General features: G+C 36.4%; 2 protein-coding genes across 2 annotated transcripts in view; one reads left to right on the plus strand and one right to left on the minus strand.

Moving 5' to 3' along the window:
- Positions 1-355: 355 nt before the first annotated feature.
- Positions 356-26,534, minus strand: part of LOC126857923 (rab3 GTPase-activating protein catalytic subunit) — a 28,829-nt gene continuing 2,650 nt past the window's right edge. The window contains exons 7-14 of the mRNA XM_050607825.1: positions 2,816-2,873; positions 2,624-2,717; positions 2,419-2,557; positions 1,919-2,099; positions 1,736-1,835; positions 1,010-1,329; positions 669-869; positions 356-601 (exon numbers count right to left, since the gene is read on the minus strand). Coding sequence (XP_050463782.1) covers positions 368-601; positions 669-869; positions 1,010-1,329; positions 1,736-1,835; positions 1,919-2,099; positions 2,419-2,557; positions 2,624-2,717; positions 2,816-2,873 — 1,327 coding nt within the window. The 3' untranslated portion in view covers positions 356-367. The remainder of the gene's footprint in view (positions 602-668; positions 870-1,009; positions 1,330-1,735; positions 1,836-1,918; positions 2,100-2,418; positions 2,558-2,623; positions 2,718-2,815; positions 2,874-26,534) is intronic.
- On the plus strand, positions 2,610-26,534 carry LOC126857924 (vasorin). The gene is made up of 8 exons (XM_050607826.1): positions 2,610-2,732; positions 4,447-5,086; positions 21,626-22,500; positions 22,787-23,102; positions 23,355-23,920; positions 24,488-24,920; positions 25,122-25,295; positions 25,402-26,534. Exons 2-8 carry the CDS (start codon positions 5,083-5,085, stop codon positions 25,683-25,685), a joined length of 2,652 nt encoding a protein of 883 aa, XP_050463783.1. The 5' UTR covers positions 2,610-2,732; positions 4,447-5,082; the 3' UTR covers positions 25,686-26,534.

The following is a 26,534-nucleotide window of genomic DNA, read 5'->3' on the forward strand; positions in this document are numbered from 1 at the left end:
GCGATATATTTTGTATATACAATGCTCCAATGTAAATTATGTTCAATTTCTCTTTCTTTCTCTAAGCTTAGAGATAAATATTTTCTATAAAAAATGTCTATTCACAACATGCAATACGATAGAACAAATTAAATCCTGACTAAAAAATATCGCACACGATTGTTTCTTGCATTTGTTTCTACCACGGGAACAAAATCGAAAGTCGTCTGATATGTTGGAGAAATAAACTATTGAGCAAACTGTCCAAGATGCCTGGAAAAAACGAAAAAGTACGACGCATGATATAGCTCGTAATCACTTTTAGTTATCGCAAACTCGACGTTGCAGACAATTACGTAAATTCCACGACGGCGAATTCCGGTCCACATTACAAGAATGTCGTATCTTCGGAGAAGAAACCGGCCAAGCGAATGTGATCTCGTTTAAGACAGGCATATAGTCGCTGCGGTAGCGGGGTGGAAGCGGGCGAAGGTCGCGGCATTATTGCCCGTAGAATAAACTCCTTACACGACGGCTCCGGAAAAGTTTTATGTCGGTTATCTCCCGCGGCGTTCGCTGCATCGTTGTTACTGTTGCTTACGGACGTCATCATGTGAGCGGCCTGAGACAAAAAATAAAAGTATTTTATATTAAAATATATAATGATCATGACCTATAAAAATTGCCACCTTCTGAGCATCGCGAAACATCGTCGTTATTCGTGCTCCGATGTTTCCCCGAGAACCGCCGGGCACGCTAACTTCCTTTCCTCGCATCAACTGAATCAAAAAGGATGTAAATTCTTTAGAGTCTTTACCGCCTAGCTTGTGCTGCAGCGAATTCACTTGTGCGACTAGTGCCTCCACGCTCTCGATGTCGCGCGTGATTTCCTAGAAAAGAAATTACATGTTATTTAAACATTTATATAATATTCATTATAAATAATCTTAATAATCCACATTTATTAATAATCGTAATAATTCTAATTATAGATCAAAGAGATTCTGATCATCACATATGATGCACATACCTCATACAATTTTAGCTTCTGATAAATCGGTTTCGTCGCAAATTGTAATTTATTGAGTATGCTCTGCGCTACGTCAGGCAGGCTTGGTAGAGCCTCCTGCTTTTGCAAGCTCAGGGTATGGAGTGCGGCATGCGTTAAAGACGGCAGCAGAAGTTGCGCGACCTGACCTATTCGCTTCGAGCACAGGTAATGCAGAACCTTCTCCGCTTCTCGCGTATCGTCGAACAATCGTTTCTGCCGGTGCGCGGGAACTGGCTGCGCCGATGCCCACGTCGTCGACCACGGATTATCGGGGATCATCATACGCGGCGACAAGTGACCTGTATTTCGATATAAAGAACAATGAAGGTTATCAATAAAAATCTCAGGGCCTTCCTTACATTCTTCCTTATATTATAATATTTCAATTAAAAAAAGCTTAAAAAACTATATTTTTTTAAATATTTGTAGCTTATAAGTATTCTTATAAGTAATATGCAATGAAAATGATGTGCAATTTTTTGCATATCACTATATCTTAAGACATCAAACTTTTTTCAGTAAAAAATAATAATTTTTTTGCGAATACCGCAGTCATAATAAATTTTTTTAATCAAAAAATCTTCGATTATTTAAATGAGATAGACGAGATAAATATAAACGTGATTACAAATAACAAAGATTTCAAAAAGTGATATTTATATATATTTTCAGAAATTTTGTATGTATAATGAAAACAATACTGACCTTTTCCCTGCCCCCATTCATCGATGCCTTCGTCATCGATCCAATCTCTTGGGGAATACCATCGAATGAAATCCTCCAACACTGCGCCAGGATTTGCCGCCTGTATTATATAATAAAAGTATATATATATATACATTTTATGTGTATAAACAAAATACATAAGATTTTAAGATCAATACAAACTTTGAAGGATTCCATGTCAGATAGCAGAGATGCGCTCATCATTCGAGCCCGCATTTCGGAAGCGTATTTGTCGGTACCAAGTTGCATCATCACCTGCGCGTCCTCCTCCAACTGGTCCTCCGTCTTCGGTACGGGATCCTGTGTGACTGGTAGATAAAGAGGGTCTCCAGTTTGAATCAGCCTACGCATCAATTTCCATCCCGTTAAGTCACAAAATCATAAATCTTCTCAAACTTACTCCGCCGGCAGGTAATGCGAATATTATATACGTGATTATAAAAAATAGAGATATTTAAATCTGTTCATTTAAATGCCTTTTGCTAGCAGTTAGCACACTAGTAAAAGAATATATATCATATATTTCAAGATAATAATTTAATTTTCTTTCTCAGTTAATCAAATTGAAATACTTCAACTTTGCAAATCAGGAAGTGGAATTTCATTCTATAAGTTTCACACGAATCTCAGCCAATTTGTCATTGTCGCTAAAATAAGCCAACCTGAGTGACGGATGTTTAGCTAATCTTCCCGCGGGTTTGTTCCACAGCAGATGCTTCGCCTTCAATTGCCTCGTTGACGAAATCTCCTCACTCGCTTGCTCCTCACTCGAGCATTCGAAGAATTCCTCTTCCTCGGATTCTGCGGAAACCGAAGCGAAGAGCTTTCAAGTTTCTCCATTTTCTACACAATTATTGCGAATATTACCTGTCTCCTCTACATCGTCAATCTCCATGCTTAGAGATCTATGTTGCGCATTATCCTCCCTCGCCTTCTTCCTTGCTATGCAGCAGTTCATCATCTATACGCGCGAAAGGTAAGAATGAAGCCATTTTTTTTCTTTCTCGAAGATACATAAGTTACATAAGCGTTGCATAAAATATTTGGTAATTCACGTACCTGCAACTTTTGATGCAATAAGCACGTGCGAATGGAATCTGGAAAGCCAGGCCCGACTCTGAAACAAGAGTACAAAAACTGTTACATATCGTGAAACGATATTAGATTGACTTGAGAGCATCATTTTGTCGAAATCTATCGCCCTAAATAAATCTCATCACATCTGTGCTTTCCCGAAAGATAAATTTTCTAAACGTCGTCAAAGGAAAACTGTAAATAGAAATTTGATGTATATCTTATACATAATATATCTTATAGATAAATATATCGATAAGTAACGCATTTATAAATAAATGCGGTCTGAAAGACCTCAGATTAGTGCTCATATGACGAAAGAATATTGAATGCTGAAATATTGAAACGAACAGGTTTATATGTGACATCGGTCATTAATTTAGTAATCACTTGCCTTTCATATATTATATCAACATTTTAACATATATGCGCATAGCGGTAATCCGTATATCCGCAATCAATAATCTGTATCCCTGCAGTCGCAACGAATTACATTGCATCTTCTATCGACAATAAATATTGTGCTAATTGTGCTAATTACGTATATCAAATCGCGCGCGATGTTATTGGAATCGTCAAAGTTATTCGAGAAATTTCTATATCTTATAACTAATAAAATGATGCTAATTAACATATTATAACAGTTAAATCTATTTTTATTTCTATTATATTAAACTATTTATTTTTTCAAAACTGATTAATTGATATTTTTTTCACACACTATACTTAGCATTTAATTTCATTGTTAAGTAATGATAATAAAAATATATTCACTTTTCAAACTTTTATTTCCAAAAGAGTATATTCTATTTTCCAGAAACAAATTCAAAATTCTATTTTAACTTCATTTTATTTTTTGCAAGAAGAAGCTGCAAACTATTCAGAAAAATTCAAATATTTTTTGTTACATAAAGAAGGATTCATTTAATAAAGGATTCTTTTTTTTCTCGAATAATTTATCAAATCTTTCGATAGAAAATTAGGCTAGCGCGAATAGCCGCGAAACTAAAGAAACAATTGTATCGTACATATAATGCACTTATAAAATCTCGTCGCGTATAGTTAGCTCAAGGACATGATTGGAAGTCGAGGAAGCAACAGGTGTGGGATAAGCTTGTCTCCAACCTTCGAAAGGTTTTCTAAAAAAAGTGACGGCATACAATGCAATCATGATAGAGGAAGACGCATTTTAAATGACTAACAATAAGCTTGATCGATTTAAGCCTTGTTTATCAAATTAAAAGAATTTGACATACACGCTGATAAAATAGCATTGATAAATCATTGTAATTAAAAATTGCCGAAAGTATAATTACATATAATACATTTTATTTAATATTATATTTTTTTATAATAATATTGATAAGAAAATATTACTACATATGTATTTGTAATATTATCATATCATAATTAGTTTAAGATAGGAAAGAAATAGTCAAAAAAAGTCAAGAAAATAAAAATCAAAACAAAAATACAAAACTTGTTTTTATAATAAAACATGTATGCTCTCTTATTGCTATTTTTTTCCTATTTTAAACGATTATAATTTTGAGACTCTTTATATTTATATTTGTTTCAATTATCATTATTTATATTTCATCAGATATGTTTTTTAGGGCATAAGCAAGATGTGCGAGACAATTTAAATATCATCGGATCAAAGAATGATATCCAGTACTGGACGTGATCACGGCGGGATTGTCAAGAGTCAACTCCGCCCTTCGACAAGGTTTTTCCGCCGCCGGCAAACTTCGTCAAGGCGAAGCTTGTATCCAGCCTACGACGAGGCCTACCGCCGAAGGCTACTGCCCTACCACGCTGCTACGGTGCTCAGGCATGGGACAGGATTTCTACCGAGGACGGACGCGGCCGTGCTCGGTTCTTGCAGTCGACTACAAGACCGCGATGCGGCGGCCGAGCTAACGGTGAAGAGACAAGTCGTGCACCTCGTCTTCCACATCCGCGCTCGCATCGGAAGTTCACCGCGGAGTGCATAATCGGATTTCCGATTTTTTTCTCTTCGTTTTTATCTATATTTTTTTTTTTTTTGAGCGGGATATGATCGGTTCGTAGACGTGATTGCAACCGCATTCCGTGGATTCCGGTTATTACGCCTACGATCCTGCCTCTGCGAAGGGTCGAAGGGAACGCCCGCGAGCGCTCAGGTGCATTCCCCACGAGGTGCGGCCAAACTTCCTCGTCGGCGCACCATGGCCCAGACTGCTCTCTCGTAGAGGACGACATAAACAGCTATGAGTGAGTAATGATTCTTTCTTTTTTAATAAAAAACACTTCATATGTTGTGTTTGCATCTGAAATTGCAACTTTATGGAGAGATTTGATTCTAATTTTAATTTTCTTTTTAATTTAATTAATCTTTTAATTTTCTTCGCAAAACTTTTTTTTTTAAGGACCGTTTGATATTACATCATTATATAGTGTTTTGAACTTTGAAAAATGTTTAGGTTCTTTGGTTGAAGGTAAAATTGTGCTGTGTCTACAGTGTAATAGCATAATTTTTTATGCGAATATAATTTCAGGAAAAATTAAGATGACTCAAATATATTGTGATAGCCATATAAACGTTTTCTCGCACTTAATTTTAGTAGAATCTTATACTATTTTTAAACAAAATGAGGATTGAATCATACGCATTGAAGGATTACAAAAAATCCATCGATCATTTATATCCTGAATTTTCTTGACTCGTTAATAGTCATCTAACGGTATTAGTTAGCTCAACATACCAAGAGAATTAAGTACCTCTCATCAAATTACCTCAAGGCACCGTGCCAAATAAATTTGTAGAAGTGATACAATTAAATACAAAAACTCAGTTCGTCAGAATAAAGATTCCAGAATCATGCACATTTATTATCAAATCAAATTAAAAATATAAGCAAGTATGTATATTTAGTCAAATTAAAAAAAAAAAAAATTACGTGAAAAATAAAAATGATTTTCATTGTTTGCTTAAATAAATTTTTTTCTATAAGATAAAATTTGTTTATGCAAATGATAAAAATTTTTTGTTGCATCAGATCTTTTTACTGCATTACTGCACCATTTTCAAATAATTATATATTCTTTTGAAGAATTTTCTAACTTATTCTTCTCATGATAAATGTGTCGAAAAGTGATAACACTGGATCTACTTTCTTTTGCCTCTCAGCTATAAAAATATTCATTTTATCCGGTTTATTTCACAAGCGCCAGTATTATACTCTTTGTGAAGCTATAGCCACGTCGCGTGGCGGCGGACTCTTCGAAGGGTTAATGCACCTACGCGCGTATCGTACGGCTATCGTCTTCAACGTACACCGTCCGACCTTGAACCGCACTATAGATACACGATGTACTGGTACCTCCCATATCCAGACAAGGATATCGAATAGTTTGCGCTACGTTCGAGAAGTTCACGTACGCGTTTTAAACCCTTTACGAAGCGCAAAGCCAAAGATTCTTTCAGAGCCAGATAATTTATTCGAGATACTAAAGAAATATAAAACGTAAATCTTTCGATCAGAAAAGAATAATATGTTATTACCTTTATAATTAAATTATAACAAATATTGGTATTTTTTTATATCAATCATTCTATTTATAGATATTCATATTACATAAAATAATATATGTGATATTTTATAAATATATACATAAAATATTAAATATTAAATTTTTTATAATTAAAGTAATTTAAAGTATAAAGTTTCTTGTCTAATTTATAAATTGAAGTATTTAATACACAAAAAAGATAAAAAAGATCATAATTTGTAAAATCTAGCTCAGATTATTATATAAAAGTGAACTTTACATAAATATGAAATTTACATCGTTCTTGCTTTTTAATTTTCTTCAACATCTTTGATTGAAAGGCATCGCAAAAATGGATCGACGAAGTCGCGAAATCGTGGACAAGCTGTAAATCATCAATCATGATCTTCAAAGATGATTGATTTAAGAAATGAATTACGTTGTGTCGCGATAGATTGAGAGCTGGATAGCATAATTTATATGATGCCACAGGAAACGCGTGGAATTCTTCAATGTTAAAGGAATGAATGATGCAAGTTTATCGCGACAATATTCTACACTTTGCATAAATGTGCATGAAGTAATCCGAGCTTCCTAGAGAGAGTTTATTTTTTATTTCCGCCCGATCGACTAAGTGATCAGGAATGATATCGCGCATCCGCGTCATTAGATGAGATATCGAAAAAAAGAATAATAAGTGGAAAATTTATATACACGATAAAGGAAGGCTGGAAAGAAGCTGCAAAGATTCAAAGGCTAATAAAAGCAAAAGAATAAAAAAAGTCGAATAGTATTTCTCATGGATTGCATATCCTCTATCCGTTATTGCTAAATTATTACTGGAATCATTTTACGCGAGTAACAATATTACGCAAGCATTGCGTAAGTAGATCGGAGAATATTTCTTTTTATTTAATGACACGTTGCGAGCGAATTAATACGGGCATGAAAAATGTACATTTGCTCTGATAACTCTGATAACATTGCTCGCGATTAAGATTAGAAGTGTCTTAAAATATGCACAATTGACATATATTGTTCTCGCGGTTTCTGATATCAAGTCTTGGATATTTAACAAATGGAGCATTTTAAATCAATTATGGCCATTAATTATTTTAAAGTAAAACGTTTGATAAAGTTTAAAATAATCACGCGATTAATTATTTTTAAGTAGAGAACGTTCGATTAAATTAAAAAGAATTTTCATACTTAATTACTTGAAAGTCGATCTCTTTCTCTTTATATTAAATTAATCATTAAATATAATTCTGAAAAAAAAAAATGTAGAGAGTTCGAGAAGAACGAAATTACAAAATGCATACAATATATTCAAAGAAATTATCGAAGAATCTTTATTTTAGCGAGCATTCGCGCGTACTCTTCCGTGAAATAGTATATACATATGTGTATTTCCTAATGTAAGTAATTTATGGGAATTACAGGAAGCAATACGCGTTATTGAAGCGCCTCGAACACTTTCGTTTCACAAAATTCATCGGCCAAACCCTTGAATTTTCGCGATAGTCCGCTTCCGGTTCAACGCACCGGAATGACTTTTCGAATCGCATGCGAGCGCAAGCAAAGCGTTAACCGACCGTCACGGTCGGTCTGACGAGAAAAATCAGGGCGTATGCTAATGGCGTCCAGTCTGGCAATCATTACGGAGAAATTGCCGAGATTTACCCGCGAACCGGCCGACGAACCGATGGTATGGTGGTCGGTTTGTCCGCGAGTCGTGATCATCGGACCATGATGCTCTCCTGCCTCGGTTCCCGCATCATCCCCCTTCCATTACTTGCACTTCTACAATCGCCGGCTAAATCCGATCGCGAGACTCACCTGAAGCGCATTAATTGAATTGTTCGCAGAAATATCTTTTATCAGCCATCTCTCATTAATGAAATAAAGATAAAAGAGGGCTATATTCGAACGGCATATATTAACATAATTGAAATTTTTATATTGATTAATTCATGTCTGATTTAAGAAAAGATTAACAAATAATTAAAGGATTTATAAATCACGATTAAATATACCACGCACAATTATAGCTCATAAAATTTTCATAAAATCTTGAAAAGTATAATTGAATTAAATACACATACTTTCAGTGTGTGTATATAACATGTTTAGTGTTGTGATGTAAATCGTAAATCATCGGAGGGAAGTAGTCGTCGTTATCGCGAGAACTGATGTCAACTCGCGTTAGCGCTTTTTAACGAGTCGCGGCACTCTTTTATGCCAATTGCAATTAGTGAGCGCTATTGTTTTGTACCTGCTACTTACACGATTAAGGTGTACGTTTGAATATAACGCGCGCTAGCTTTTTTCACGTCACAGATTGTGACACTTTGATAATTCCGATTGGCGTATTAGCGACGATTTAAATTAATACGGATCAAATACTCCGATTAATATTTTCAAATAATATATATAAATAATGATAATCGGATGTTAAAAAAAAATTTTGAATAATACAATTATTGTGTGTATGTGCAAAAGATTTATAAAACATTGACGTGCTTTTCAAAATTTTCTAAAATGTATCTTGTTACATAAGTATATATGCACAGTTAGAAAATTAAAATTATGAAAATAATTAAAATTATTAATATAATTAAAATAATTAAAATTATGAAAATAATTAAAGTTATTAAAATAATTAAAATTATTAAAACAATTAAAATTATTAAAATATATAAAGTTATTAAAATATTAAAATAATTTTTAAGAACACAATAGCCTTTTTGATTTCATCATTTAGAAAAAATATAAAATGATTAAAAATCCTTACAAAGGGACTCAATAATTCTGGGACAGGTAATATGAGCATATACGCGTACTTGGTTTACGTTACGTTTTACGATTGCGTGGCAGGATTCGGCTTTGCAATTGCGGTCTTCGTTAGATTTATCCATAAAGGAACCCTTCGTACAGATCATAAATCGGCTACAATCAAGCTTACGTTTTAGAAAGGCACGTGCATCAGTGGACGGCGATCGTGCCCATGGTCACGTTTCTCACATACTTCATTCCGCAAGAAACCGCAAAGAATCGAATTGTTTAAAGTTTAAAGTTCTTCGCGTAGGAATCTCTTTTTCGCATTGCAATAATCAAAAGCGGATAAAGTTCTGACTACAATTTATTGAAAATCTTTAAAGCCGCGATTATTATATTATTCTATATTATACAATATCATCGTTATGTAACATTTTTATTATCATATCCTAAACGCCGATCAATAACAGCGGATCATCTCATACGCGCCAATTATCATATCTATTTTCCACTTCACATAAAATTTGTTAAGCAAAATAAAATGGACGCACGAGACACAAGAGTCGAGAAAAGTCGGCGTCGGCGAGATTATCTCGAGATTATCTCCGTCGAGATTGTCACAGCATGGAGATCCTCCAGAGTGTAACCCGGTGCGACCCACATCCCAGAGGCCGAGAGAAACTGAGTTAACGTCGCGGCTCTCATTTCCGGAACCACTTCTCGACTTCCGTCGTAGGCACCTGCCGCCCAATAAGTGTTCCGGTCACGAATCGATCGATATTTACCCGCCATCGTATTCTCGAAACTTGATTTATTTAGCGAATAAATCCCCCCGTATTTCTCGCGCGCGAGATATATTAGAATATAATTTAGTTTAAATATAATTTCAAATCATAATTTAGATGTGCAATATTGCTTATTTAAATTGGAAAAAGTGTGAGATTATTGTCACCGCAAGGAACGTTTCCGAAAGTGTTGAAGTTAACAAAAGGCATGTCTGACTATTTCAAAGCACCCAGTATAACACGCACGCTTCGGAGACTTGAATGCCGGGCTCGAATCGATTTCGGAGCGCAAATTCGCCGCGTGGCGACGCATTTCCGTTCCACGCGAACGGAAAGATTTACTCACGCCGGCGGATTTTCAAGCTGGTAATTAACGGGTACGATCGGTGCTAGCTTACGTTTCCCCGCTATTGTGCTGCTCGGGCCCACCTCAGCATTGTGCGACGATTCTCACGGTACGCGATATAAAATGAAACGTCTCGCGTAACGCAATTCGGCGAAATCTTTTCCATAAAACTGACAAAAGTATGTGAAAAGGCGTTACTTATCTTTCTCGGTGAATTTACGCGCGAAGTCAGTGAGGGAGCAGACTAGACTAGTTATTTTGCAAGCTATCATTGTTAAAGAAATCGCAAGTTACATATGTAACTTGTACGCATTATTCGCCTGAAACCGCGCTTTCCTTCAAGTATATTAGATAACTATCAAATGGAATTTCTCAGATGCAGATATTTCGATGAGTTTAGAATTTAATTCTAAACTTTCAAATATTTTAATTAAAAAATCCCTCATTAAGTTTCTATTAAAATATAATTAACGCGAGATTAGCTGGTAGATAGAACATTCTATCCTTTACAAAGTTTGATTCGTCGAAATGAGTATAAATTTATATATCGTATAAAAATGTACAAAAATTTATACATAGGAGAGTTTTTTTTCCAAATAAAAATTCTTTTGAAATTTTTATATGTAAATTGATTCTGACATGATTATCTAAAGTGATGGTGTGTACGCTGCTAATGTTTATTCGTTATTGATATTACACAAGCCAGCCTTAATTATTAGCCGCTATCTCGTCGACAAATCAACCATCCGTCAAATTTAGCTGACCTCTGAGTATATAACGATTTCGTATGAATGACGCATTGTTGTCGCGAAATCGTCGAAAGACTACGAAATGTCGAAATCCCCGGGAGAGACGTTCTGGACGACGATACTCTATAGAGAAAAAGAGAGGGAGCAAAATTTCAACGATAGAATCTATTCATATGTCACGGTTTCTAGTATCGAAGTCACATATATACGTGACTGTGCGATTCGGCATTGTGAAATTAAAATGTTGTTGAGAAACTCGAAATGTAAACATCACCCTATAGACTCGCAAAACACCTTCCCCCATCTTACGAAAGCTTGCTGTAGAATATGAATCGAGACAACATGTTACATGTTTGTAAACATAAACAGCGGAACATGGACGATAATATTTCTGGCATTTCTGACATTGTTTCTATAAATGTAAAATTTAACAGTGTTATATTTTTGTACGTAAATGTATTATATATATATATATATATATATATATATATATATATATATATATATATGTGCGCGCATGTGTGTGTGTGTATTAATTACTCCTTATTTTTCATAGAACTTAAAACCTTAAAGATTACTTAAAGAAAAACTCGCTATCTCCTTGTTATTAATTTATATAGCAGCATTTTTATAAAATTTTTATAATTTTTCATTTATTTTATTAAGACGAAAAATATTTTCACAATAATAACATATTAATGTATATTTTTTTTTGCTTCTCATGTTAATACAATTCAGATTAATAAATTTCAAATTTTCACGTTCTAATTTCTGAATGAAGTCATCGGAAAAATTATTTCACGGAAGCGCGAAGGCGGCGAGAAAGCCAGCCGATTATTCCTCTTCTCTCGGATCGAGCGCGGGGGGGGGGGGGGGAAACCGCGCGGTCAAAGATGATCGAAAAAAGAGCATTAGAATCAAGACGAGCATTCTCGAGAGAAAAGCGAGCGTCGATCGAGCGCGGCCGGCCGTAACGCGATGATCATCGGCGTACGATGATCGATGCTCGAAGCTCTGAAGCGATATGTTCCGTTGAGCGGAACAAACCGCCGCATAACGTGTCCCACTGCATCGTTTGCTGCGTGAGCTGCGTAATGCGTGCGTATTTTTCCCTCGGTAATGGAGCCCTCAATTCGTCGCGACAGTACAATTGTTGCTTAGAATTACTTAGCTGCGAAATTGCTAAAATAAGCCACTTAGAGTATTCATATTTGGAGAAGTAATTTTCCGTGCACTACTTTCGATTTATTATCATGATTTAAATCAAGCTTGATTAATCGATATCTATATGAATGAATTGAGTCTGTCAAACTTCGTGAATCGCCGCATCGTCGAGAATTACTCCGTATTGAGCGATCGATCCGGATTTATTCCTTCTTCGTCTCCGCTTTTTACTCGTAGAACAATTTGTATGAAAAAAAAAATCACGACACTGTCTTCTTCCGAGCCGCGTGCCGTGAAATGTTAATCGCCGCGGTCGATAGCGATCAGCCGCGATTTCGCGCGAGAGCCGTTTTTGTTCTTTTTCTACGAGACATTTGGAGAAAAGACAGCCGACATTTACATCGTACAGTCGTTCGCAAATAAGATGTACAAAGCGGCGAATTCGCTTTTTCTTTATTTATCTGGAGACTTAATCGACGACGAGCGAGTTACGTCACGTCAAAAATATCGCGGACTTACAGAAGCGAAACTGGGACACGCGGATAATTTTTCAATTGACCGCCGAGTGTATACTTCGTAAAAATTGCGAGAACTTTCGCCGTGTGCAATCCGCATAATTGAGGTGTTTAGAATAAACAGAGACATAGCAAAGAATCAAAATTTTACGTGAATCGCTCTGAAGATAAAACTACTTCCATCAAGACGCATTGAAAATTACAAAGCCATAACATTTCTTATAAATATAGTTTTTTTTTAATATATATATATATATATATATATATATATATATATGTAAATTAAGTGCATGTTAAGATTAATATCAAGAATTAAATTTTCAATATATATCTTGTTTAAATTTCAAAATTTGTTCCTGATATAATACTTCATGTATTATATACAAAGGAGGCCCAAACGTTCTGACCTACCCTATATATATAATTTTTATTATTGACTTTAATTTAATACGACTCCGCCAGAGATTCGATAACAACTGGATTGTCTTCGAGCGATTTGTCATTGGTCCTGCTAAACGATCGACACGATACACTATTGAATAGCACGTGTTACAATCGCGGCGCGATTCGCTCGAAGGAACTCCTGGTTGTTCACCGGTCCGTTGGCCGCGTGTATGTGCGTCCTGCGAGATGGAGCAGGTAACAGTACTTAGATAGACGGTTGGCATACTGTGCCGACTGGTAGCGCGGACCGTTACAGGCATATGGAAAGTTCGGCGGGTCGTAAAGCAGCCGCGGCCAGAATGCATATAAAAATCCTATCTGGAAGTACGAGAGAGAAGCGTCGAGGATAATAGCAGTCCAAAGGATGTCAAAGGAGTTAAATGCAGCGACGTGCGTTACATCCAAGTTGAATCCCGATTAATCCTGACTCGATGTCGATTCATAAGAGATCTCACTCTCTTGTATCGCCTTTTTATTTTCGCTATTATTATTTACACAAGCTCTCGTCTAGTTTCAAGTTAAGATGTCTCTCTATGAAAGAGATGGATAAATAGCAGATGGGTCAAGTACAGACAGATCTCTCGAGTGTTGGGCTGGTCTCTGGAGAGCGACTCTTTCAGACCTTTAAAGTGGACATTTAGCCTCTCGCGGGCAGAAACGACAAGCGGATTAATGTCGCGATCTCTTGTCCAGGATCTTGTACGCATTTGTTGGTAAAACGCGAAAACACTAAGCGAAGAAAGGCGCGGTAGAAGGCGTGAAATGTTATTAACAGGATTCTATTCAACTCGGAGTCGACTCGTGGAATTTTTGCGTCAACGAAAGATGCGTCACTCGCAAATGTCAAACGATCGCAAATAACGACACGTTGTCTGAGAGAAATACGCACGAGCTATTATTTGCAATTATAATTTTTAGGAATATTTAAAGGATACAACTTATTAACTTTAACATTGTTTCAAAGTAACTGAGATTAATCGATGCGCAGTCTTTTTTTAGCTGTGAAAGTAAGAAGAGATGGAGGATTGAATAAATCTTAATTTAGTTAAGATTTACAAAGGAACAGCTTATGGTAAACTTCATGGCTGTTACTATAAAATCATTGCGAGGAAACATCGCCGGGAAATAATTAACAGCTGATATACAGGGATGATGCCGTTTTATCGGCACGTTTTCCTTTTCAGACGAAACGCTTTCAGCTTTCACGAGATAAAATACGAGACGCAAGAGAAACGGTTTTAACGTTGCGTTTACGCACGATTGCAATACTCTAAATTAGAGTACAGATGTAAAGTAGGCGTAGCATAGTACTTTCTCCGTATTTGCTTAATTCAATGCGATTCTGCGATAGCGCCTTTAGTAATTAGATGAACTGCAAGGATCGATTTCGCACTTTCGCATTTTGATACGCACTTTCTTATTCTCCCATATTTCCCGTATGTTTATGTGTGCATATTTGTTATCATAGTAACGTATTTAAAAAAAAAAAATCCCAAATGATAGAAAAATTAATAATTACCAATTTTTGTGAAATTATCTTCTGGTTAGCTTCTCTAAAAGTGTTTATTTTTAAATCTTATTGCAAAATATATAATATTAAACTAAGAAAATAATTCCAAGAAGAAACTATTAGTTTAAAAAAATGTACTAGACAAAGAGATTAGTTGAAATGGCAGTACTCTCTGCTAATATTCACATATCTGTCGTAAAATCTAAAACTTTTATTCATACAGATTATAGATCGAACAATGACTAATTTCTGTCATTTCGTAAAGGAAAACACTGGCTCGTAGATTGGAATTATTCGCCATTTCGATTGTTTTGAAAGATATGCATCGCATTGCAGAGAAAGCGTTATGTGCATTATTCGATACAGAGAAAAATGCGACGTATTAATCGTGGGAATTGATCGTTTGTCTCGGGCCAAACATTGACACCTTCGCCAACCATTGATTACTATAATATATCGCAACATTCTAATCTCCGTATCCCGCATAAATCTTGACCAATAATGTATCCATCATGCGAGGGGGGAGAGATAGAGAATGAAAGAAACGGAAAGCCGAAAGAGAACGAAAGTGAAAGGATCAGATTCCTTTGCGAATATATATATATAGGTGCATGAGCTCGTACACGCGTGCCTGGATGTGTGTGCACCCTGCACGCGTTGCACGCGCCACGGCGGAAATGCCGGTTTATGAGAAACCGTATCAATCGTCGAGAACGCGAATCGGTCGGAAGGAAACATATCTTACTGACTAATGGCGAGAGAGAATCTTTCCTGTCTTATGCGTCAATAAATATCTCGGATAGAGTCTTTCGTGTCTGTATCCAAGAGAGGAGAGAAAAATCGAAATTGATAATTATTGTAAATAATTAAAAAAAATATAGATATAATCAAGAAAGGCAATTATAAATAAAAATTGTTAAAACTGATATATAGATTTTTTAATATAATTGATTTTAAGTTTCTGATATAAATTGACATTAAAAAAAAATTAAAATAACTCAGTTTGTCGCGACATAATTCTTTCCTCACACTTTAGTCTACCGCCTCTTCTTTAACTTGCTTGGCAGATCAACACGATAATCGAGGACGATGCTCGCCCTTGCCGGATCCGCATGTCCAGGTGTGCGTCGTGTTTCTCTGCGATTTCTCCTTACAATCGGTCGCATTCTTCGATGAAAGGTTATCCAATCGACCGGTCTCGCCCGCCCCAATGGATGTCGTAATACTGTATAATCAACCGACAGGTTCTCCAGGGACAGCTGAGAGGTCTTTCGCCCAATGACTAATCACATTGTCACGCGAAGAAGAAGCATCGCCATTTAGGGAGAATCTGATCCGTTAGCCAAGGTTCATCAAATTAATCATTTTAGTTCGAAAGAATAACGTAGAATATTTTCATAGGGGTTGTTCGCAATAATATAATTTTAACATATTTTTTAGGAAGAGAAAAAAACATACTTCGTTGAAAAATGTTTTTTTCTACAAATTGCACGATTATTCGATAAAATATTTTCATCTTTATAATTCCATATTTTTCACACGCACATTATTATAGTCGCAATTAAGAACGATCTTATATAATTCTTGATTAAAAAATTAGTATCGCAAGTCTTGATTATTCATCATTCTGTCAGATGATCATCAGCGAATCGAGCTAATCTGGCATAGTCAAGGCAGATCTTTTACGAGGCAGATACCGGTAATCCTGTTACAGTCTGATAATCGTCTTTGTCGATATCGCGATTCATTCAATCTTTTAAGAACAATTTCGACAGCTTTATAATATATGGTTGCGAGAAACTCCCAAAAATTAAGATCTCTTTTTAATTAATTATATTATTATTATTTATTAAGAAGTACTCTGTAATTTATAAAGTCAACAAAATCTATATTTACATGGAAAAGAGAACATATGCGAAGAAGAGAGCATTTGCTACGGTTATGATTAAAAAATATCAAATGATTAAACTTTTCTATCTGTCACCGATAGCATCGTACGCAAAGTCACTAACATCAGGAAGTGGAAAATGATCGTTCAGTCACACTCTGATAACGTTTATACCGATCATCAATTGCCGGTGCGGTAGAAGCACTAATTGAGCCAGTTACGATTTAATTACTTCAACGGCTTGACCACGTAATTAGGCGATACTCTCAAGATTATCTCGAGAATATAAAAAACGAGTGCATTGTACGCGCGCGAGAGCACAGTATTCGTTTATCATTAAAAAACATATTAAATTAAAGATATTTTTCAATAATTTCAAAATTTAACGATTAAAATTAAATTTCTACAACTACATATGTAGAGTTTTAACAAAATTTAGTGCAGAAATATTCCTCAATTAATTCGATTTACAGTTAATCTCGGAATTAGACGAAAGAATCTGTTAGGCTTGGATTTGACCGGAAACTTGTCGGAATCGCTTCTCGATCTTCCGCAATACGTATACACATCAAGATAAATTTTCTGTGCATTTTTTCGCGCGAATCATTCGTCATAGTGAATAATGATTATTAACGAGTTCCACGCTTTAGTTAATGATAATAAATGCGCCGCGCTAACTAGCAGCGTGCTCCCATTACCAAGTGTTCCGAGATTCAGCGCCGTAACGATGGCCAGTTTAATTAATTCATTACACGCACTTGCTTGTTCTTATCTTTCCTTTTTCTAGTAGATACGGAAATTCGAATCGCTCATTGCGCTCTGAAAATTCCTTACACGAATGCTACAAGCGCAGGATTTTCATACGAATCACACGTCATTGAAGTCTCTACTATAATTGAATTCGAATTAATTTGATTAATTGCAATTATTAAATTACGAGTAAAACAATAGCATCACATGTATAAATATTACACATATGTGTAAAATATATTATGTCGTATATAATTAATAAATTTCATCACACATAAAAAAAAACCATTAAATCGAAAATAAGATAAATAAAAATAAGAAATGGAAAGAATCTTACTATTTGACAATTATTCGAATTAATGAAAAGCTCAATGTTTGTCAAATTAATTTTACAAAAATTTACATTCGGAGAACGCAAAATAATAAATGCGAAAAATATTGAATAATTTTTCTGCGCTTTTAGCATACAACAATTTTTTTACTGACAATGAGACCATATTTTATTCCAGGTGAGAACTATGCAAAATTTAAATTCCAATTATAAAAATATTTGGACTGTTACGCAAGATATCTCTCAAATAATAAAGAGAATAACAGGATGAATTGTGTAATTAATGAGTTAGTTCGCACTAGCATTTTGCGCCCATAATAATCTGTTTTCATAGCGAGAGAGAGTTTTATACTTATTTTTAAATAAGTCACATCCTCTGGGAATTTAAATCTCAAATATTCTTTGTTTTATACTCGTAAGTATAATGTTATATATATATATATATATATATATTATCATCGGTATTTTTATTGATCGCGTAATATTTTTTTTCTATGCCGGAGGGATTCGCCAAGCCATTTTTCACGCAGGAAGGAAACGAGCGTCCGAACGGCGCGATATCCGCGTTTATCGGAAAAGAATACGTTAACGTATTTGCGCGGAAACAATCAGATCGTGAGTGAAAGGTCCGCGTGTTGTTCCTTTCGTCGACCTCGAACGTCGCATTATAACCGCATACCGGCAATGTAGGTGATACGGCTCTATCACGAACCCTTTGTAATCCGGAAGTCTCGAGATATCGCGGCGGCGAGTGTGAAAAACGTGAAAGGTGAGCCAGATTTTCCCAGATTTTACGCCTATAATAGTCGCGCGCGTTTAAGCGAACGTAGTCGGAAGTCGATCCCATGAGATACGGCGAAGAAATCTATCCGTTAATGACATACACGAGACTAGTGTAATTAAAACTGGGTTAAATAGTTTCGCGTATTTAGGTAAGTGTTCCCAGCGTGTGGAAAAAAAGTGTTTGCAAGCAACGACAATTAAAATCTCAGAGAAAAAAAAACTAGCTTTATAAATTTTATTCACGTGGAATTATTAGAAAAAAAAACGAATATTCTTTGCTATAATATATTCGCGCTTCGTCCTTCATGAATATTCTTCTGAACGACACCCGCGATGTCTCTCGTAATATTATCGGCCTTGACACATCGTGGCTTTCTCGATACAAAATTATTTTTTAAAAATAAAAAAATAAATGTTTTGCGTGTTTCGTGTCAACTCTTCCCAGTCGAGTGTTGAATGTGGAAAGGCATCTTCAAATTCCTTCTCGACTGCTGAAACGATTAACATCGCGAACACGCGATGTTTCTTCCGATGTTTCTTCGACAATCGAATAATATGCCTTACGTTGAAGACTCAACCTACTTTGCTTCTACCTGTTCGCGTTCCTGTCCAGGATTACGAATTGCATCGCTGCAATCACGCCGCGCATGATGCACGATACGCGTTCGCGAGAAATCGTGCGAGATGTGGGCGTGTTAACATGACCAAACTCGTGAGACCGGCAAAAACTCGGAAAGTCCGGTCGCAATGCTGTGAGATGTTGAAACGGAAATGCGGCGCAACGCGTACTGCGTATAGGTGGTAAACAATTATTCATATGCATATAATGCGTGCATGATACATCGATCCGTCAAGAAAAAAAAAAAAATTGATTTTTAACCGATAAGAAAAATCAATACGCAAATATTCAGATATAATTGGGATATTAGAAATATTTCATAAATTATACTTATTATACATATATAGGAGGAGAGAAATATAACACATCTCTTTAATTTAATTCTTTTGAAATTATTTTATAAAATAGAAAGAGATTGTAAAAGCAAGATTTGCTTTATTAAAAAATTTTGTCATAAATATATAAAATTATTTTTCAAAAAATTACAAAAGAGCCTCTGGCTGTCGAAAGGTTATTGGGCCAGTTGGTGATATGTGGTTGCGAGAGCTTAACGATAGCCATGGAAAATCGCTGCAAGAAAAGTCGGTGTAACCAGCGCTCGAGAACGCCTCGTTGAACATATCCAAGCCCATAGAACGAACCCGTTACGAGTCAACGGCCGGAGTGTTACGCGCGATACGTGTCTTCAGCCCGATCTCGCTATCGATAACCACGCACCTTACGGTGCACGAATTCCTGTGGGTTTTGATGACAGCTATTCCAGCTGATGTATCGATTAAAATTTACTGTTCACCTATTCGAAATTTTACGTGCCTATTTCAAAAATTTACCTATCGTGATTATTATTAATAGTCTGAATCAAAAGTCCGAAAATCGAGAACAGATTGCACCATGCAAAGAGAAATTATACATGAAATTATTGATTGGTATTTGTAAATTTAATTAGAAGATTAAAAAAAGAAAATTCTCAAAATCTCTCTGCTTGACTTCTCCGAACCTGTTTCTATTACATAAAAAATAATTTTTAATAGATATTACGTAATTATATTGCGCAAGCATTAAGAAATTGACTGTTTGATTTTTTCTCTTAAAGTTCGATTACGCGGAACTTTTTGGATCAAAATCTAATGCAACTACGATCGGTTTCGATATCACTAAATACTTTACTCTCTAAAATCCTCTATAGTGTGTTTATTTAATATATAAATCAAAATATTTTATTTTATATTTGTGTAAAATAAATTAAAACTTCTGTTGTAAACTTTCAAAAAAAATGTAGTAAAATTTAGCTCAGATAACAAATAATATTTGCACATCTAAGTTAATGCTTTTCGATACTGTTTATAACGCAAAGTATCATATCGATTTCTCTTCTCGCAGATTTTGAAGGTTCATTGTCGCACGATCTAACGAATGATTTCCTTCGCTCGTATATGGAGAGAAATGGATCATGCTCGTCGTTACCGTGACGATTGACCGTGTATGGCATAATAAACTTGCAAAGAAAAACGCAACGCCTTCTAAGAAATCTAACTACTCTATAATTTCACGATTGTATGAATAAATCAATTTAGAAAAGAATATGTACATAACGTTTACGCCAAATGTTTACAGTTAAGGCAAAAGATTTTCCGACGATAACATTACGTTGGAATTTTCACCGGCTCAAAATTAATAGAACGTTACGAGAAAAAATAAAACACACGGAATCGCATGCTCCGTTTCTTCAAATACACAGACGAGACGAAAGCGGGAAAATAAGAGAATATAATGCTGACAATGAGCGAGAATGGCCGGATGGTATTTCGCGTTTGTGAAATGGCCTGTCCCAAGGCTCCACGAAGGGAGGCGCGAAAGGCATTATAATGAAAAGCGACATAATTGCGAGAGAATGCACAAGCCGAGTTGCGACACGTTTCGAAATCACGCGTGTACTCACGCGCGCCCAAAGGAATTGGCGCTTTCTCTAAGAGGATGCGCTCCCTGCATCTATCTGCGTTATGACATGTGTTATAATGACATCCATACTATTCGCAGAACTTTGTATATACGAATAATATATTTTTTTCATCTTTCATAAATTATTAAAATTATCAATTTTTTTTCAGTAACGCTTTTGTCTTCAGCATTTATCGATTTTAATTCTACTTTGTCACATTTTGTAATCAGTACTTAAGTCTTTTGGTTTTATCAGAATATTTTTATAAACATTGTTATATTTTAAGAAATTGATTTAAAAATTCATTTTTATTTTAAACATCTTTTTACATTTATTAATTTAATTCTCTTTTTCGCGAGCAATTTTTTCTTTAGTTAATTGCTTTTAAGATTTAAATGTTATTTATATGAAAGTTTATTAATATATATATATATATATATATATATATATATATATATATATATATTTTCGTCGGTACATTATGACATATGTTATAATATCCATGCTACTCGCAAAATTAGAGTCTGTGTAAAAATTATATTGTACATATATAATTTTTGTTTTAAAAAAACATATATATAATTTTCACCTTTCATAAATTATTAAAATTAAAATTATCAAAAAAATTATTAGAATTATTTTTTATATTTCAATTTTTAGATGCAATTCCGAAGGAGATGTTGCTGCTGCTTGCAAGCGCGCTCGTCGTCGCGGCGACGACGTCCGCCTGCCCGTGGGCGCAACACGTGGTGGATCTCGAGAGCTCGTGCATCTGCGACAACAATCTAGCTGGAGAGCTCTCGGTGCAGTGCGACATCGTCGATTATGAGCAGCTGTTGTCGACGATGCGACGTTATGCCACCAAAGCGTCAATCGATCTCTTCTACATCAACAACAGTACGATCGGCGTCTTGAGGAACGACTCATTCGCCAATCTGAGAATCAACAACATGCAACTCTCCGGCTGTCGCATCAGGAGCATCGAGCCGGAAGCTTTCAAGGGTCAGGAGCACTACATGAAAAGTCTGAATCTTAAGGATAACGAGCTCACGGAGCTCCCCACCGCCACTTTGAAGACTCTGAAGAATCTTACCGTGCTCGATCTCTCGATGAATAAGATCACGAGGGTGAATGACAACGCCTTCGTTGGCACCAAGCTCATCACGTTGAAGCTCTCCGACAACGAGGTCACTCTCGCTCCAGGATCGTTCCGCGGCCTGGAGAGGACATTAAAGAATCTCAACCTCAAGGGAACGCGGCAGAAGAAGGTGCCGGAGGCGCTCAGAGGTCTGAAGACCCTGGCCTTTCTCGATCTATCGCAGAACAGTATTCGCGAGCTTCCGGGCACATCCGGAACCAAAGCTTTCGACGGTCTCGATTCCCTCACGGGATTGAATCTCGAGAGAAATCTGATTCAGAATATCGGCCCGGATGCGTTCTATGGCATCAGGAACACTTTGAGCTCCTTGAGTCTGTTGAACAATCTCATCCCAGATTTCCCTACAGCCGCTATCAACAGCGTCCACGACCTGAGAGTAAGAAATAAAAAATTGTAAAAAATCCTAAAATCCGCAAAGTTTTAAATTTTCAAAGAAAATTTATACAAAAAATTATAAATTATTAATAAGGCTTAGTCGTCTTCTCTTCACCAGTTCATAAATATAAGAAATGGTTGGAATTTTTTTCCGCAGTTATTTCGACTATTTCGACTTACTAGCATACTTCTTTTTGAGAATTATTTACTGCTTGTACTGACTAATTTTTTTTATGATAGCGATCAAGCTATATTATTCCCGATGAAATGATTGAGCTATTCTCCAGGTGCTGGACATCGGATTCAATTTGATTACCGAACTACCGGTCAACGCCTTTCAAGGCAACCCGTCAATCACGCTGCTGGCGATCGACGGTAACCCGTTGTCCACGGTCCCGGAAGAGGCGCTCGCTCGGCTGAACGGTACCCTACGCGGCCTAAGTCTGGGCGGGCGATTTCTCGTCTGCGATTGTCGGCTACGATGGATCGTCGATTGGATCAAGACGCGAGATCTACAGGTCACCAGTCGCGAACGCAAGCCACAATTCTGCGGGAGTCCGCAGCATTTGCAGGACAAACGCTTCTACAACATCGATCCTGAGGGTAAATCCTGCGCGCAATGTTCGCTTGAAAATTAATTAATTTTATAGGAAAATTCTTAATATTTTTAATTCAGAAATTTTAATTTTCTTAATGCATCGAATATTAAATTATTCCAATTTTAAAATTAACTTTGATTTATATAAATAAATAAAATATATAAATATACAAAGCAAAAAGTCGATTCTAAGAAAATTAATATTCAATGTTGAGAAATATTACATATATTTGAAAGATTATAAAAATCAATTGCAGATATGAGTTGCGAGCGACTACCGGAAATAATCGGAATCGGAACTGTGGAGAGCGTGGACACCAGAGAGCCAACAGAAATGGTAGCTGATGGGGATGTCAGTAGCCATCTTCCAACCGTTCGATCTACAATTTCCACTACCGAATTAATCACCAGCACATTGTCTACGACCACAGTAGCAGTGTTGTCGTCGACCGAGCAAAAGAGAACGATATCATCCTCGACTTTCGTCCCGACGACTCGACCGACCGTTGCGCGAACCGGAAATGTCGTGGTTGTAAGAACCACCCCATCGCCACCGAAGTTGCAGGAACAGATGCAACAACATCAACCGAGACCGCCATTGGTCTTGGGATCGCCATTGTACAAATCAAAGTCGAATGAAAATATCATTGTAAAAGATGTTCTCAGACAAGATAACGCTGTCATTATATATTGGGATACTGAAGCAACCAATATTCTGGGCTTTAGAGTGATCTATCGATTGTTCGGAGATAACAGTTTCAAACAGGCACCGCCGCTTGAAGCCAGCGAACGAGAGTTCAAGATCAAGAATGTGCCTTTACAGGTAGAAAATATATCTTATTATTAAGAAATTGATATCCAGAGAAATATAATGAAATGGTGAAAAAATCGATATCTTGATTAAGATATCGATTTTTATATACGATTTTATAAACGCGTGCGGCGATTTTATATATTATATAATATAAAATATGTATTATATATTATACATATATAATATATATATATATATATATATATATATATATATTATAATATATAAAATATGTATAACATATAAAACTATGTTATATATAAATATATTTTATATAATTTTTATATTATGCACAGTCTTAGTAAAGTATTTTCAATAAATTGTATTGAGACAAGCTACTCGACGTTCGCGAATTAAAAAGCACACAAAGTTAAAAAAATATTCATTAATTTAAATTGAAAAAGAGTATATAAAGAGCTTTATAATAAATTACGATAATTAAAATATTCTTCAATAATATGTATAATAAAATAATAATAAGGTATATTCTTAATTTCCTCTGTAGAGAGATTTAATTCAAATCATAATTTATTTAGAGTATGAAATTTTTATCCAAGTTACTTTTTAATCTCGCAGGAGTGTATCGTGGTTTGCGTGGTCTCGCTGGAAGAGACCAATATCACACCAGCGAACGTGCCGTACAATCAGTGCCGCGAGGTCAGGACGGAGAACTCGCCGACCTCGAACATGGACAAGATCACGATCGCCGCGAGCGCGGCGATCTGTGCCACGATCGTCGTCGCGGTGATCATCTTCGTGGTAGCGAATCGACGTCGCGCTCGGAAGCTGCACACCCTACACAACATCGATCAGACAAAGATGGGTGGTCCGATCGCCGGTCTGCCGGTCAACTGTTGCTCGAACGTGGGTCCGACGCCCAGCCCCGGTGGACCATTGTCGTCGATGGCCACCCTGAGCGCTTACAATGCTCAAAAAGAGTGGGACCAAGTGTCGGCCTATAGTAACAGAAGTATACCACGGCCAAGAATTTTCCCTATAGATCGACAAGGTGATCCATATATATAGAATTTACAGTTTCCTCTTTATTTCTTTTTTAATTTTTAAAACGAGTTATCAGTCATAGTATTTATCTATTGTGTGATCCTTCTTAAGATAAAAATATAAATGGGCAAGTACTTTTGTGTGCATAGTAGTATAGATTGCCATTGCTCATCTTGTACCAAGGTATAAGTGACGAAATGGATTTCAGGATCGATCACTAGGGCATCCTGCATCGACGACGTGCGCTCCCAGGTCGGGCACTACAGCGGCAAAGCCGCTCGGTCGATCGCCGACGGTCAATCCCAACACAGTTTCTCCAATAACTCCACGCGGTACTTCGCCAATACCGCGCTGGCTTCCAATCTCGTCAACACGAGACCAGGTCAGTTTACTGTCATTCTGTCCTCGCACTTGTTTCTGTAGTATTCATCAGCTTTTTTAATCTTCGAATCTTATTGACGTATTTTCGTTTCATTTTTACATTTCAGAATTGCGACAATCGCGTCAATCGCTGGCGGCCGCCTCGGACCGGATGTCGCGATCGAATTTTTCCAGCAATCACCTGCCGCCACACTCATCGGCCAGGCGGCAACGACCCCGATCGCGCAACCGCAATCTCGAGTCGAATCCGCCGCGACCCGGTAGCCGGTACAGCCTGGCAGACTCCACACACACTCTCAACAACTACGATGAGAACAACTGGACCGATCACGACATGGACATCTATATGGCCCGCAATCCAACTACGAGGAGCGGCCTCGTACCGCTCTAAAATTCAGTGGCCTCAATTATCCTGTTGTTTATTTTTGCTCAAGCGTGTTCAAATAGAATATCCAGTCCTTTTGACAGACCATGCTTCTCGTTCGTGCAATTCGCTTTCAAGCTGAAACGATGCCGGGCGTAATCTAGGTAATCTTGACAATAGTTTCAATTGAGGAGAAAAGAGTCTCGAATGCGTCGAGTGTTTTATTTCAGAAAATATTCGTCACAATATTTATATGACTGAATTTAACTTTTTTTCTGAGAGGTTTGAGGTATGATAAAAGAATATTTTTTCGGCACATTCAAAACTTCCGGCTTCGATCATGATCGATATTAAGATGACGCAGCAGGCATTAATAATATTGATGTGTACTATTGATGCAAATATGTACAATCAGTGCGATTTGGGAGTGTAAAGTTGAGAAACGGCCTTAGATATATGTCTTTGTATAGCTCTAAGCAGTTTTATGTAAGAGAATACTCTTAATTACCAAATCGTTGAAGCGAACAAACTGAGTGTCTTTTTCGATTTACTTGAATGCACAATTTTCAGATTCTTATCGTGACGCGATGGACTTTGCGATTCTATTATTCAAAGACTGCAATCAAAGTGTCCGTCTCTAGAGACAAGTGCTATCATGATCAAACGAACTAACATATCGTGAAAACTCCACGTTGTTCGATCCCTCTGAACGAGAGGAAATACGAAAGGACGTAAAATGAGAGACTTTATAAAGCTCTCTGTAAAGTCTATCTTTTATAACAGTGTAATCGCACGTGTATTCGTATGTGTGCGTATCAATGACGAGAACGACTCGTCCGGCGTACTAATGACGAATAAAAAGAAATTACTTCACTA

The sequence above is a fragment of the Cataglyphis hispanica genome, chromosome 23, assembly GCF_021464435.1.
Source record: "Cataglyphis hispanica isolate Lineage 1 chromosome 23, ULB_Chis1_1.0, whole genome shotgun sequence".
In the NCBI taxonomy this organism is placed as follows: Eukaryota; Metazoa; Arthropoda; class Insecta; order Hymenoptera; family Formicidae; genus Cataglyphis; species Cataglyphis hispanica.